The sequence below is a fragment of the Pipra filicauda genome, unplaced genomic scaffold, assembly GCF_003945595.2.
Source record: "Pipra filicauda isolate LSUMZ 115617 unplaced genomic scaffold, ASM394559v2 scaffold82_size2718185_pilon, whole genome shotgun sequence".
NCBI classification, from domain to species: Eukaryota; Metazoa; Chordata; class Aves; order Passeriformes; family Pipridae; genus Pipra; species Pipra filicauda.
The window spans coordinates 1290385-1305597 of NW_024105009.1; the positions used below are offsets into that span (position 1 = coordinate 1290385).

The 15213-nt window shown below is 40.9% G+C and overlaps 1 protein-coding gene across 4 annotated transcripts in view; it reads left to right on the forward strand.

The window, feature by feature from the left end:
• MPPED2 (metallophosphoesterase domain containing 2) overlaps nt 1-11866 on the forward strand; it is a 127241-nt gene extending 115375 nt beyond the window's left edge. For all 4 annotated transcript variants that reach the window (XM_027735720.2, XM_027735723.2, XM_039390480.1 and 1 more), the window contains 3 exons: nt 6089-6204; nt 8871-8984; nt 11687-11866. In XM_027735720.2, the coding sequence (XP_027591521.1) occupies nt 6089-6204; nt 8871-8984; nt 11687-11805 (349 nt within the window). In that variant the 3' untranslated portion in view covers nt 11806-11866. The remainder of the gene's footprint in view (nt 1-6088; nt 6205-8870; nt 8985-11686) is intronic.
• The last annotated feature ends 3347 nt before the right edge of the window (nt 11867-15213 follow it).

Sequence of the window (15213 nt, forward strand, 5' to 3'; positions counted from 1 at the left end):
TGTGAACCGAATGGACAATCCTCTGCCAAAAAAGGATCACTAACCATTCAAGACACAGGATAGAAGTGGTTGGTGTGGACCATCAGAGAAGCAAAATTACTGAAAGGTATCCACAGAGGTAGCAGTGGTAGCAGTAAAGGTCCTGGATTTTTCTTTCCTTTCATAGCTCTCACAGATTCAAGCATGGATCTCTGTCTGGCAGGAGTTTAAGCTGAAACCCTCATGGACCAGTTTCCACAGTCTGAATTAGAAACTGAGAGAGGCCTGGTGCAAGGAATGTGCCATGTCATGCTGGCTGGTGGTGATGAGGTGATTGCTGCTGCTTCTCATTGTGGAATACTGCTTCCCAGAGGAAAGGCACTGTGTGGGCTCTTGCCCTCCAAGCAGGGTGGATAACAGGGGTGCTTCTCAAATGCTTTGTCATTTAGATAACCAGCCTTTAGAGATTATAGACTGTAAGTGAAAGAGAGAAAAAGGAAAAACTACAAAACAAAACAAATAACCAGCAGCTGTTGAGGTTTCAGGTTTTTCTAGCTTTGTAAAAATAGCAGAACTGTGTTTTAGAGGCTTCCAGACTTAGGTGCAGGTTGGTAATAAGGAGGTAACATACAGTAACATGGCTAACATAATGGCAGTACTGAAAATCCAGTTTTGTGAGAGCTTCAGCTGTTTAAAGATGCAGGGTAAGCAAAATCCCAAGGAACCAGACCTCATGGTGATTCTTTTGGTTGTGTATTATTGTCCTCACTCTCTAAACAGGACACTGAGGCACAGAAGTGCTCAGTGGGAATGACATACAGCTCGAGCCCCTAGGCTGGGCCTCTTACTGATATAGCAACATTACACAGGATGAGCACATTTAGGAAATAATTTAGCTTTTATCATTTCCTGATAGTTGTTACATTGTGCAAAAAGCATTTGAACCTTCACCGTAAGAAGGAGCTTCACCAAAAAAAAAAAAAAAGTGGCACCGAAGGCAAGTTTTGGGGCCTTTACAGAAGCTCTTGTAAAAATGTGCTTCCTCAATACACTGTGCACTTGCCCTGCTCAGCCTTTTGTCTCCATGATTACACAGGCTCTCTCCTCCTTCCCCTTCTCCCTGGCAGTCGCTGTTTGTGTATTCCCGCTCTGTCCATTGAGTGAACACCCGGCACGTGTGGGCTGCCCGGCCCTGGCAAACACTTGTGCGGGGTGGAGGGAGGGGATTGAAAGGCTTTTCTTCTCAGTGCACAAAGGTCACTGTTTCCCCCCACACACACACACTTTGTGGTTTGCTCTCTGCTGCTCCACGGGCACGGCAGCAGCTTTTGCCCAGCACCAGCGTAGACGCGTTGGGGACGTGTCTGTAGGACAGTCCTGCAACTGAGCAAGTCTAGGAGTGCGTGTCCATGTCCTGTCCCACCACTTTTGCTCTGCTGCTGGAACGGTCTCTCTCCCTCCCGAGCCAGGTCTGTGTGTTCATTTGGAATGCTGAAAAAAATAAAGAGCATTTCATTACTGTTATTGGCCGTGTGGAAGCGCTTTCCTGCTGCGATGCCTTTTAGACACTCCCTTGGCTGTTATCCTGTGGAAGGAGATAGAACGAGATTTTTGCCTCCTGCGCACTTTACTCATAGGATTAAGGATAAAATTGAAGCTTTCCTAAAAGACTGGCTAGCCTTAAAAATGAATGGATACATGGGATTAAAGAACCATGAGATAATTTATTTTTTCTAATCCTGTTTAGAAGTAACTATTGAAATAAACGGATTTACTGGTGGAGTTAAGAGGAGAATCTGAATCTAGACGGTCTCACTGTACATTTACCTTTTGGGTTGTTGAACTCTGAGGATCAGGTAATAAAATTCATGAGCCAGAGAAGAGATGAAAGTAGGTTGTAGGAGATACCAACCTTTAAAAACATTAAAGTTCCAGAAGGATTTGAAATTCCTGTATCACTTGGATGAACTTGGCTGTGGCCTTGTGTCTCCTGTTTCCTCATGTCATAGCTATGGTTGCTTCTGAGGAGCACACCAAAGAGCAGTTGTGATTTTTTTGGTCATGAAATAATGCTCCGTGACTGCGCTTTTATTGTGGGTTGGCTTTGGTTCATTTGGGTTTTAATAAAACCATACAGTGTTTACTTGGGAGAAGGGAGATCCGATCACCTGCTGAAGAGGCAGCTCTCTGCTGTAAAAAGCAGATGGATTTGTGTGTCTTGTCCAGGGGTTCTCCCAGTGCACCTGTAAAAGGAGGGTGAGTCTTGCTGTGAAGCTTAAGATTCCCTCCTTCCTGGCATCACGTCAAGTAACGTCTGCGTCTCTTGTAGCACAAGGTGCGAAGGTAATTTGCAGCCTCCTGCATAAGCACTCAGTTTTAATTGCAGGAAATGTAGCTTCCAGAATGCCAGGTGGAGGGGGGCCTGTGGGGATTCCTGCGTAGAAATGAAGAACTGAGGAGAGTAGGGACGGGCCAGGTGTCTGCCTTTCACGAGGATATTCCCTGTGTCACACCTGGTGCCAGCAGAGCTGCTGTCCCTAAACCACAAGGAAGCTTTGCAGTCAGGCAAGGGCTGAGCTGTCAGGTGAGCCGGGGACCGGGAGTTATCGTGATGGTTTGATGGCACGTGAAGGAGGCTGTGGAGTGTGGCGTGGTTCTGACGAGCAGAGGCTCAATTAGGTTCCCCTGCACACGCCGGGCATGGGGGTGTGAGGAACTGTTCTGGTCCATCAAACGTAAAATGACAAAATCATTTGTAATCTCTCATTACCAGTCCCGGTGGGTTTTCCGTCTACGCCTCCCTCGTGACATTATTCAACAGCTGATATCTTTCTGCTCTTGCCAGCTGTACTTCAAAATGAAGTATACGATGAACGGTTTTAGGAGTTAACCCAAATTACTTTTACTTAGAGCTCCGTAGGAAAGAAAAAAACAGGTCAGATCTGAAATATGGCTGCTAAGGATCAAGCAATTTACTTTATTACAAAAATTTACTAATTATTTGCACCTGATTAGGGGGTTACCACAGGTGGGTGTATGTGCTTTTACCCGTCCAGTTCTCTTTCCCATCCCACGGGGAGGAGGGAGTGGCTGTGTGGTGCTTGGTTGCCAGCTGGGCTTAAACCCTGACAGTGCAGCCAAAGTTCATTACAGGCATTTCTTCCTAGAGAGGAAGTGGTTTCTCACAGTGAGTAATCAGCTTGAAAATATGTTGCAGAAGGCACCTAACATCATGCACAGTTTTTCTTCTAAATTATTTAGAAGTTGAGAGTGACTCTAACTCATGTATTCAAAAAAAGGCACTAATGGAAGTAAAATACCCCTATCCAATACCCCTTGATAGGATGCTACCTACCTACACTGCAGGGGTTGTCTTTCCTCCACGCCTTTCAAGTTTGCTGGGGGTAAAAGGCCGTTCACTGTGCGCTCCTGGGATTGTGACACGGGATGTGCTGTGGGATTCACAGCACATCAACTCCATTTCGTCTGCACTCCAACACAGCCGAGTGCAAACATCGGGTGACCTTCCCTGTGATCTCATCTAAACCTGAGCCTGTGCCAGAAAGCTGTTTCTCTTCTTGGTGGTGTTCTGAACGCATCCTCTTGGCTTTCTGGAAATGCCTGAACCCCCTGAAAGGCAGGGACCCTCAGTCTGCCTGGTCTGTGCAGTGCTGTCACTGAATATGCAAGGTTTTGTATTTTAAATGCCTGAAGCCTAAATCTGCAATCCAGGTGTTCTTCCTTGATTTATTCATTTTGTATGAAAATCTTTATTATATTAAGTAAGCACTTGACCATCTTTTTTGTGCACATGCTGCATAATCAGGAAGGTTTCTTGAAAGTTTTCTTGCAAGTGAGTTCCCGTGTGGGGCCTGTTAGTCACAGCTAATTACAGAGGTTGGTGAATGAGGAATATATTTGAGCTCAGGTTCCCCTCCTCCTTCCACAGTGCTTCAGAAGAAAATAAAATAAAATAAAAAACCTGCAGACAAATCCAGCTTTTTCTGTGGTTGTAGTCTCCAAAGAGCTCCAGAGAAATCACAGATGTGGTTTCATGTTTCAGGTTTAACTCTGGTGTAATAACTACAATCTTATCTTCGGGAGAAATGCAAGTGGGGAAAGAATCATTAATTGACAGTAAAAAGTTTGACCAATGCTCTGTGTGTTTGTTTTTTTCAAGCAGCTGAATGTTTAGCCAAACAATCTTTAAACTTCTAACTGCAGCCTTGAAGGTTACAATAATTTTGATATATTAAGACCTAGGAGCTCTGTAGGACAGGAAATTTAGATACATGTTTCAGGATAAATGTTTCAATCCTAGAAGAGCAGAAATTCTTGTGATTTGGTTAAAGCTAAGACACAACCTCCAGTTTTAATTCAGCTGCATGCAAACCTTCTGTGAGTACACTGACCTTACTTTGCAACACGGGAATGTTTTTTGGGGCGTTTCCGTGGGTGCAGAGCGGGGCAGCTGTGAGAGGTGAAGCTTCGTGGCTGTGCACATGAGGAACCCATAGCTCTCATCAAATGTTTGACCAAACGTCTCATTTCCCTATCTTTTGTTAGTGTTCATTCAGGAAGTCTGCTGGCTTGAATGAGTTCCTGTGTGTGTGTAGTAGGAGTATTAGTTCAGTAGGACTACATGGGATATGTCTATTATTTGTTACTAAGGCACCAGTGACCTTCCTGCCCCTATATTAGCAGCGCCTGCTGTTTTTCCATACTGCCGATTGTCAGGAATGCAGATCATCCATATAACTGGGTATAATCTTCGTTGGTCAAATCATTGGGTCGGGAAAACAAAGCACTTTAATTACAAAAAAAATAAAAATTAGAGATGTAATCTCAGCAGGACACTCCTGCTTTAATGCATATTTGAGGCTGAGAAATATGAATAATTTAGAGGGTAGAGGAGGCAGGTTACATAATGAAATTACATAGGGCTCTAATGATCTCTGTCTCTTTAAAAGGTACAGTTTTCTTTGGTTTGTGATTGTTTTTCTGCCCCGGTTTTTGTTTTCTCTTTTCAGAACTGCAGCACACAAAAGATGTCAGGAGGAGCTTGAACTCTCAGAAAGATACCCCCAAATGACTAGGGCTAGGATAGGAGTTTCCTCCCTAGAAAATGAAGTCTAAATTTGTTGCCTGAGCTCTAGGAAGTGCACACATGGCTGAAAACCCTTAAAATTAGTACAGTACAAACAACTGTATAAAAAGTTGTTAGTAACAGATACTATAAACATTACAGTATCTCTTCAGAACAATTGCTTTGTGTACCCATCTGATAAGGAAAGGCTTTATTATGATATACCTGCATGAAAATTATTCATTTTTGCTGTTATACTTTGAAAAAGTACTCCTAGGAGGTTCACTTGTCATTGCTACAGGCTTGGATTGGTGGTTAAACCAGTGTCTCAGAACAATGCTATGCTATGGTAGAGAAGACTGAGAATATAAGTTTTCCTCAAGAAATAGTAAATGAACTTTAAATTATAAGATCTCTTTAAAAAGCCATCGTGAGGCTAAACATTGTGTGATGGAGATCTTTAGGAGGCTCAGGAGTTCAAAACCAAGACAGGTGACAGTAACCCAGTATTAAAAGTGCTAAAAGGAGCAAATTTGAGTTTAGTGAAATACCATAGCACAGATGGTGCTTTTAAGTGCTGTTGAACTGTTATTTACTGCTGCCCTGTGCTGTGAGAAATCGATATTTGCCTCCAAAAAGCTTTGAAAATTTTTTGCTTGTTTTGGTAATTAGCACGAGCAAGGAGTTCTTACCTTCCAACATCCCCAAACTTTGAAAAAAAAAAAAGCTTTATATTTAGACTGTGTTATTCTAACATTTTTCCCTTCCCCTCTAGTGAGTAAATGCCCCCAGGGCTGAATACTCTTCAAGCACAAAAATAGCATCAGATATTAATCTGAATTCAAACATATACATTAATGTATGTATGTATTTGAATCAGTGTGTTTTAGAGGCATCCCCTTCAAAAAGGCTGTCTGCAAGTAATCTCTGAAGCACAGAAATTGGTTTAATTTGGAAAAAAATTGGAGAAGGAAAGAGATTTTTATTTTACACTGATGCAGTTTGTCTTATTTTCCCCCGAAGGACACCGTGGTTTAATGGATGGGGCTTTAATCTACCCAGAGGTCAGTCTTTGCTAGACAAGTGGAACCTTATTCCTGAGGGAATTGACATACTAATGACACATGGACCTCCCCTTGGTAAGTGAAACAAAAGCTCTGTGTGATTTTTTTGCATGAGAATTTTACTTTCAAAATAAGCAAAACTAATAATGCTCTAACCTATACTCTAATTGCACCCAAACTCAAAACTGTGGATTAAAAACCTTCTTGGAAGAAGTGGAAAATGATGATTAGGCTTAGCTGATCTGTTGAATTTCAATAAAAAAAACTTAATTTTTTTGTTAAATTCAAGCTAGGGGAGATCAAATATCTGATTCAATAACCATTATAGTTTGACATTTTATTTAAGAACAGTATTCATCTGACAAGCAGTTTCCAATCCCATGTGATTTTTTAGAGATTGACTAAAACTTTTAAAAACTTTTCTCGCTACAATGGCATGTTACTTTAAGGTTTGAGAGTAAGCAGTCAGCAGTTAGGGGTATGTAATCACATATTCTCCTTGATAAAGTCCTGATAAACTTAGAATATGTAACAGTAGTTTTAAAGGTATTAATTGGCATATAAGAACTTTGTGAAGGAATAAAATTACATTCTTAGATAATTGTTCCTTACTTGAACTAATGATGGGTGAGCACCAGTCTATGAATGCATAATTTGTTTTCTCATTAGGTAGCTAAAAGTTTCTCATTTAGTTGAATTTTGCTTGCCTTGTCAACGTGAGTAATTCACTGATCTCCATTTTAGCTCGTAAGATCTAAACTAAGTTCTGATGGTCTCAAAAAGACACTGGGAAACTCATTTAGCAGAGACAGGAGTACTCAGTTTTGGCATGTCTGAAGTCATTAAAGCCCACACTAAAACCACTTGAAAAGCCCCACTATTTTTTCTCTACCCTGTACCCCAGAAGACAGTATCACATATTATTTACTGCTTTTCTGTAAGGCACATGTGGCAAGCAGTCTAGGACTGTATTTTAAGTATTTCAGTGGGGTTTACAACTGAGCATCTGTCTTTTATAAATATGACTTACCAGGATAAGGAAGTGTGGCAGTCTTTTCATTGCCCTTGCTGTGATTTTGTCAGGGTTTTAGTAAGAGCTTGCAATCCAAGGGGTCAGATCATCACACAAATCTCACGAAGTCGCTGACTTTTGAGATGGTTGTGAATCTAGTAAAAACTTCTAAGAATTGCATGGTGCCATCATAAAGCGGCATTTGAAATGCTTCCAGGCTGGCTCAGTGATCTCACGGAGCTTCTTGGTGACAGTGGAGTCAGGAAATAATGCATGCTTATGCTTTCTACCACAATTAAGAGTCAGCAATCTAAGCAAAGCTTAGGGAAAAAAAAGTCCAGAAAGTTTTTGACCGATGTAATTACTGCTCCTTTTGTATTCTGGTTCCATTTTTTTGGTACAACTTAGAGAACATCGTAAGGTGATCTACAAATTGTCTTTAACCTCACTGGAGCTCCCACCTTACTGCTGTGTTAAAGCAGGGATACAGCATCCACTGGCTTTGGAGCCACCGGATATTGCAAACCAGTGCTTTGAACAGCACTCTCTTAATCAGTTTATTTTCCCAAAGAAGCAAAAAAACCCCCGCAAGCATGTTTATAATGTTTCATGGGTGCTGTTTTAAACGGGTTGTTAATCCATCTGCTCTGAATTGGGTTCATGCAGAAGTACTGTGATGCTGCAGACACTAAGGAGTGCTTTAATTGAATAAGCATACTTAAATTTTGTGTTTGATGGAGATAATAAAGTTCAATTTCAAAAGGTTGGCACTGTATCTTAACTACAGACACAGATTAGTTGTTAGTACTATGCCTAAAATGAGGGGCTTTAGGTCTCAGCCTGTATGGTAATATTGACAAAATACTGCTTTTTAAATAAATATTTATTGTTTACTTATTTACTTAGTAAGTAAATATTAAGGGAGGTAGAGCCCAAGTTCATGTCACAAACACGTTTTTACTACCTGGGATAAACTTGGCACAGGGTGTAATCACACTGAAGTCGGGAGAATGGTGCTGCAGTCGGACCTGGCTCCCAATTTCCCTTTCACTCCCCCTCGTTCATCTTGCCCTGCTGATGTTTGTCAGTGCTAGTCCATCCAGGCAGCAAACTTCTGTAAGGACTGATGTCAAATTTTGCACATTTTCCCATATTATCCGTAGGACCAACTGGCAATATAATCAGTTAGCACTGGCTTGTTGAAAGCTGTTTTGCTGCGTTGCTTGAGGTTGGTGATGTGGGCTCAGAAGTTACCTGATGCTTGCAGACCATGGTCCTCTGGAAGTTGTGGGAGACTGTGTTTTAAACCTTTGGGGTGACAGCTGTATCGAAATCAGCTGATCTTCCTGAGCTGTTTTCATTTCTGGAATAACCACACAGCTGGCTTGGGAAGCTGACTGCTCCAAGAGCCAGGGCAAGGGAAAGAAAAATCTGCAACGGTGCCAGGAATAAATGTCCCAGGGTTTCAAGGTGGAAGATGAGTTTAAACCTGTAGTTTAAAAAAACAAATCACATCCAGAAAAATATTAATGCAGTTGAAGGGAGGAAATCTTAAGGAAGACAAAGTGGCAGCGAAACATTCCTTAAAAGCCACTGTGTGCTTTAATGGAGAGGTTATGACTAGAGATAATGTAATAAACCTTCTGTGAATTATGACTTCCTGAAAGACTACGTGAAACCTTACCTGAATAAGAGAAAATTAACAATATTGATTGCATTTTGCCTTCAGGTTTTCGAGACTGGGTTCCAAAGGAGCTGCAGAGGGTGGGTTGTGTGGAGCTGCTGAACACAGTGCAGAGGCGAGTAAGGCCCAAACTCCATGTCTTTGGTGGGATTCATGAAGGTAAGGAGCAGCACTACTCCCCACTTGGATCTCAGACAGATTTCAAGGAGCACATTTTGATGGTGTATTGCAATGGATGGAGGGTGGCATATTGGACTAAAGTGGGGAAGGAGCTGAGGGAAGTGGTTGCATGCACAGCACATTGTAAATTTATGCCAGAATTAAAACAGGCTGTTTCAGGAATGTGTGCTACATTTAGCCACCTACATCTCTCACTGTGCAAAGGTTGTTCTATGCAGGTTATTTGAAAGCAATTCAAGTTTTGACAAACTTGGTTAGAGAAACAGATGAGATTCCCCACACTTGCAAGCCAAAATGAAAATTATCCCCATTACTCTAAATACAGGAGCTAAGAAAGGTGCCAGAGGGAACAGAAAATCAAAGACAACTTACTGTCTCAGCTCACCTCCCTCAGTGCACAAGGAGAAGCAGAAAGGAGGGCATCTTGAGTCAGGCATCAGGAGGCATTGCCAGAACTCACTGTGCATACATTTCTAAAAGCACCCTGTAATACAGTCTGTACTGCGTGTGTTACCCTCCAGGAGTCTCATGTTTTAGAAGAGATATTTCCCCACTGTCAGTGCCAGGACAGGCAGAGTGTGAAGCTTCAGAAACAATGAGCTCAGTTTGTGGCAGTGGAAGTGACTGAGAGATTAAATACATGCTGGAGATACTTAAATATTTAATACAATTTCATAGCTTTCATGTGGCTGAGAGACAAACACTAGGAGTTCTGCCTGAGAGAGAGAGTGTAAGACTTTGTGACCCTGGAACTCAAAATTACACATTAAATGCTTTATATTCTCCCCCTGGAGGTTTCTCCATTGTCTGTAAGTAGGTTCTCCATAAGCTTAAAGATTTGGAGGACTTCATAAAAGGAAAATAAAAAAAGGACAGCTTTCTCAACTAGTGATGTTGGTTTTTCTGAAGCCCTCCATACGATGAATTTCATGCCTGGCATCTGCAAATAAAGAGTTTATACTGGGAATGTTGACATGACCTTAAGTATAGAGGCATAAATAACAGTCTTTTAATGCACTCAGGAAAAGATTGGATATTTTGTATAAATATTAGTCCTTGCATATTAAGAATAAGCGAATATAGCAAGACTTCCAGCTAAAATGTGTAAGTTGTCTACAGCCTTTGTAGGCACATTAGGTGGTGAAACTTCTGGTTGTAATAGCATTAAATAGTGGGAGAGGAAGATATTTAAAATGTACAAGACCATTATTATGAGAAAGCACCAAGGAACCATGTGTAGCGCCCTGCATTTGTATCTCAGAGGAAAGGTGGCAGCACATATTAAAAACGAATGTTCAAATAAATTCTTACAAGAATAACAGCAAAAAGTTAAAATCCCGTTTAGTACTTACACAGAAGACGTAAGAACAGCTTGTTTCATTATGGGAAGAAATAGCAAAGTGTTAAAAGCATTATCTTACAGTTCAATTAATTCTCATCCAACTCCAGCTGAGATGAACATGCACCACAATCCCTTAAATCAACGGAGGCTGTACACACATTTTGGTGATGCAGGTTTTTTCCCTGGTTGATAAACAAGAACAACCACAAACAGGGTTTTTCCCACCATGAGATGGTCTAAATCAAAATTGCCATTCTAAATAAATAAAGTAATACAGGTGGACAGTGCAGCAATTCTGCAGTGATTATTCTTTCTGATAGGCACTGTGGGTAGCTGTATTTATCTTAGCTTTCAGACAGCAGTGATCTGTACTGTATCATAATGGTTCAAAAGAAAAACATTTTTCCTCTGTGGGTTTGCGATGGGAAACTCTCTTCCTCCATGAAACTCTGGGGGGTTTCAAAATTATTTTTTCAAGTACATTTGGTGCCAGATACATTTTCAAGACCTTTTCCAAGTTCTTTGTTTAGCTTTTTGTGGATGTCAGCTGAAAACACACACATTTTTACAAAAATAGTTTAAAAATATGTATGTGTGTATATATATGTATATGCACATATGTGTGTGTGTGTATATATATATATATAGTATATTGTGGAGTCATAAAATGGTTTTGATTGGGAGGGACCTTAAAGATCATCTCATTCCAAACCCCCTGCCAGGGGCAAGGACCCCTTCCACTAGACCAGCTTGCTCCAAGCCCCATCCAACCTGGCCTTGAATACTTCCAGGGATGGAGCTTCTCTGGGCAACCTGGATGGGTGTATGTGTATACTTTTAACCTGCTGAGGAGTTTCTGGGGTATCAGGAGCTGGCATGAACCCCAGCTTGGCAGTCCTGTGATGAGGAACTGGATAATAAGGACTAGCAGAGGGAGAGCTTACAAGAGTTTGGGTCATTTCCCAGAGTGAGGGTGTTGTAGACTAAACCAAAGATACTTCCGAATCCTGAATGGTCTTTTTCTTCTGACTGTAGCTCACTAATAATGTAATTAGAAAAAGAACATGTGTGGCTTTGTCTCTGTTTCTGCTACATCCAGTTGCAACAGAGGGCTATCCATGGGGGGAAAAAAGGTTTGTACATAAAACAAAAGCATCCGTTCTTATTTCAAACACGGCACACTGTGTATTTTTTTTTTTTTTTTCAATCAAGCAGCTTTCAAGAGCTTTGCATCGTTTTGAAGGGATTAATTTAATTTTACTCCAAAGCACTGATCCCACAACAAGCCTTCAGCACTGTTTGTTTGTGGTGCAGTGAGTGTGACACGTTGTCCCCACAGGTTATGGCATCATGACAGACGGTTACACGACGTACATCAATGCTTCAACGTGTACAGTCAGCTTCCAACCAACCAACCCTCCAATTATATTCGACCTTCCGACCCCTCAAGGATCCTGAAGCACTACTGCACATTTGGAACTGGGGAAGGTCTATAAACTGCCATTTTCTAATTATAAAACATTCAGTTACATGTTTATTTCGAAAGAGGGGCTGGGGGAGGGCGGGGTGGGATTTTGGGGGAACCGTGGGGGTTTTTGTTTTGGGGTGGGCTTTGGGGTTTGGGTTTTTTTTTGTTGTTTTGTTTTGTTTTGTTTTTTTTTTTCTTTTTTGTAAATTGCTGGTGCAAAACAAACAAGGAGAAAAGTTAGAGGTTGTGCTTTTTGGAAATGCAGCATTCATTTTAAATTGATAAAGCATTGTGAATTTGTAAAATGAATTTTGTTTTCCAATAAATTTGCCATTGTAAATTGTTATAGTGTTCTCAAAAGGACAGCCAAGCTTTCTTTTAATAAGTGAGAGACCTTATTTTAATATTATATTATAAGCTAAAAAATAGGCAGCATTTAAAAACACCCAAATTTGCACAACTTATGTTATTGTCGAGGTTTTTTTAAGTGTCTTCTTTTTCCCTAGGTCTAAATGTTAGCTTTTTATCTCCATTTATATCAATTTTTTTTAGTAGCACAAACAATATTTTGGGGTCCATTTACCTCTTGATATGTGTGCATGTACTTAAACTGAATTCTGTTCATGGTAGAATGCAGCAAGGGGAGAATAGACTTCTCAGTTGTTTGTCTCTACCTGCTTTATAAAGACTGATCTAGATAGCCACAGCCTGTATGTGATATCTACCTTCTGTTGTTTCTTTTTTAAATTATTTTAGCTTTAAAAGACTGGGGGTGAAAGCTGCAAAGAGCAGGTATTTCATGCAGTAAAAAAAAAAAAAAATGTAAATGCGGACTCCTTTTAAATATGAATTTATATATATATGTATTTTTTGTGCATTATAACTAAGCTAGGATTTAATATTGCCAGTATAGCATCTGCAAAATTATGCTGTACAGCACATCTAAATTATGAAGGATGTGACACATTTTTCCAAGTGCTCAAGGCCTTCAAGAGCCCGAGTTAAATCTTTGTTGTAGTTCAGGCATGTATAGAGTCAAATGGATACAATCAAGCCTAAATAAAATAAGGCTTAGTTGTCCTTTATATTTAAATATTCTTCTTGTCTTTTTTATTTCCTTTTTCTTATTTTGCACTGTGTGTAAATGCAATCTCGCTAGCACAAAATATTGTTGCAGATAGTTATTTCTGTTCCACCACTGTAAATGCTAATTGAGCTTTGTTCTGTTTTATGTTACCTTGTTAATGGAATTTAGAAAAGCGGTTGTTTCTTTAAATTTATTGTGATATTATATCTAGCGGCCTTTATATGCAAATAAAATTGCAAGATTTTTAAATACGTGGCCTAAGGGAATTTTTGTGGTTTTCCGTGGCATGAACCATTGGGGGGAGCGATGACAGGGGCAAGTAAGAAGTTTTCTGTTTTCCCAGTGAATTTTTGTTCGTGCCGTTCGCAGGATGTCAGCTGGGTCGATAAGGCACTGAGACTTTTCCTTCCGTTTCTCTGCCACCCATCCACCTCTCCATTCCTTTGAGACAGAAGGGATTTTGTCTTTGGATGTCGTAGTTCAGCGCAACCAAGTTTGTGCCTTAAGCCTTGTAGGGCGCTATTCCAAACGACACGAGGAAGAATTGATTAGGCAGTAACCTTTCTACTGCCTCACTTGGTCATTAGTACCAACCTGCAGGTGTCTTATGCTCATCCACTCTGGGTTAAGAAATGAATAGTCAATAGGTGAAATATATCACTTTTTATCTGGATCTCTTGTCATTTTTGTGGCTACAGCGGGATCCGCCACTGGCAGGAGAATCACCAGGGAGTGGGATTCAGTGTGTGCCCATGGAATGACAAACACAGCAGGACCTGCTGCTGGTATTGCTGCATACAGTTACATATATAACGGCAGAACCTTGTTCCAAAGTAGAATTATAGCTGTGAAAATCCAGTTTCAAGCATGAGAAGATAAGGCACAGTTTTCGTGATTCTGCATCTGCAATAACATCAACAAGACCTGGAGAGACACAGTGTGTTCACATTTATCTTAGCAGGTTGTTAACTTTTGACATCATTTTCACACAAAGGTTATAGAAAAACAAATTCCAGGCTCTTACAGCAGAGTACAGCCTAGAGTGCTGCTCTGTGTTTTGATGCAGTGTGCATTCCACATAGCTGTGGAGTTGGCTGAAATGTTCAGATTTATAGGGCTGCTATACCAAAGTCTTTTCTGGGAAAGAAGCCGTTGTACCTCTTAAATCTAGTTCTTGTTTTGCATGTGGAATTTCTTGTCAGGTTTCCTTATGAAATATATAGGTACCTTTACTCTTTAATGATATCTGCCTTGCTTTGCTTGCAGTGCTGGTTATTTTATCAGTGGAGGCAAAGGAAAAAAGGTCTTATTTTATATATATATATAGAGAGAGAGAGAGAGAGAGATCAGTCCTTACTTTTGGATGTAGATGCAGGATATGTCTTGTGGGCTTTTTTCAGCTAGCAGAGGGAAGACTGTGGAATTGTTTTTGGCAATGAGCTGTTTACTGGCAAAGAGCATGGCCGTCCATTCGAGATGGCTTGGAAAAAGCATTTTCTTGGAGTATATAGAAATTATATATGTAGCACACCTTAGATTACTCTGTTTCGCTGATCTGTTGCTTGTTGCCACTGCCCAAGAAGGAAATATCCATAGCCTAGGGTGTTTTATAGTGCCATTAACTTTCAGACGAGCAGAGAAGAGTCACTGCACCTGTACTGCTTTCCAGCCTTCTGAAGGACCTGACACCTCTTCACCAGCTACAGCAGGTATAGCCCATGGCACCAGTCTGTCATGTGTCTGCCTCTAATGGAAACTGGGTTATTCCAAAAGAAAAAGTTTCCAACCAGCAGCTTTTTTTCCAGGATTTGAGCATCCTGAAGCCTTCTGGCGGCAGGCACGAGGAAATGGTAGCACAAGTTCAGCCTGGAGTCTGCCTTGGGTGAGACTGGTAGTGAGAAAATGCCAGAAGCAGTGCTGTGGAGAAGCAAGTCTGTACCAATAAACCATAAGCTGGTACCTGTAGCCATAAATGTCCTAAAGGTGTGTTGTGTCTTTTGTTTTCAGCTCTTTGCCATATGGCTTTTCAGCTGTGTGGTGCAGCAGGTGTGTTACCAAGTGGTTCTGCGCTGGGATAAAAGGACCTGGATTTGTAACAGTGGGCTTAAGACTTCCTACTTCCATTTAGAGCACATCAGGGGCAGTCACTGCTTTGTCATCAGCTGATGTTGGTGCTGAATACAGCTGTTAATTTACAGAAGTAAATCTTCAGGGGTACTTTCTAACTGTGTGTTCTCTCTTGGTACTTTTTTTCTCTCGGGTTCTGTCAGCCTCACCTTGCATACCACTGCTGATTCAGGACTGAGCTTTT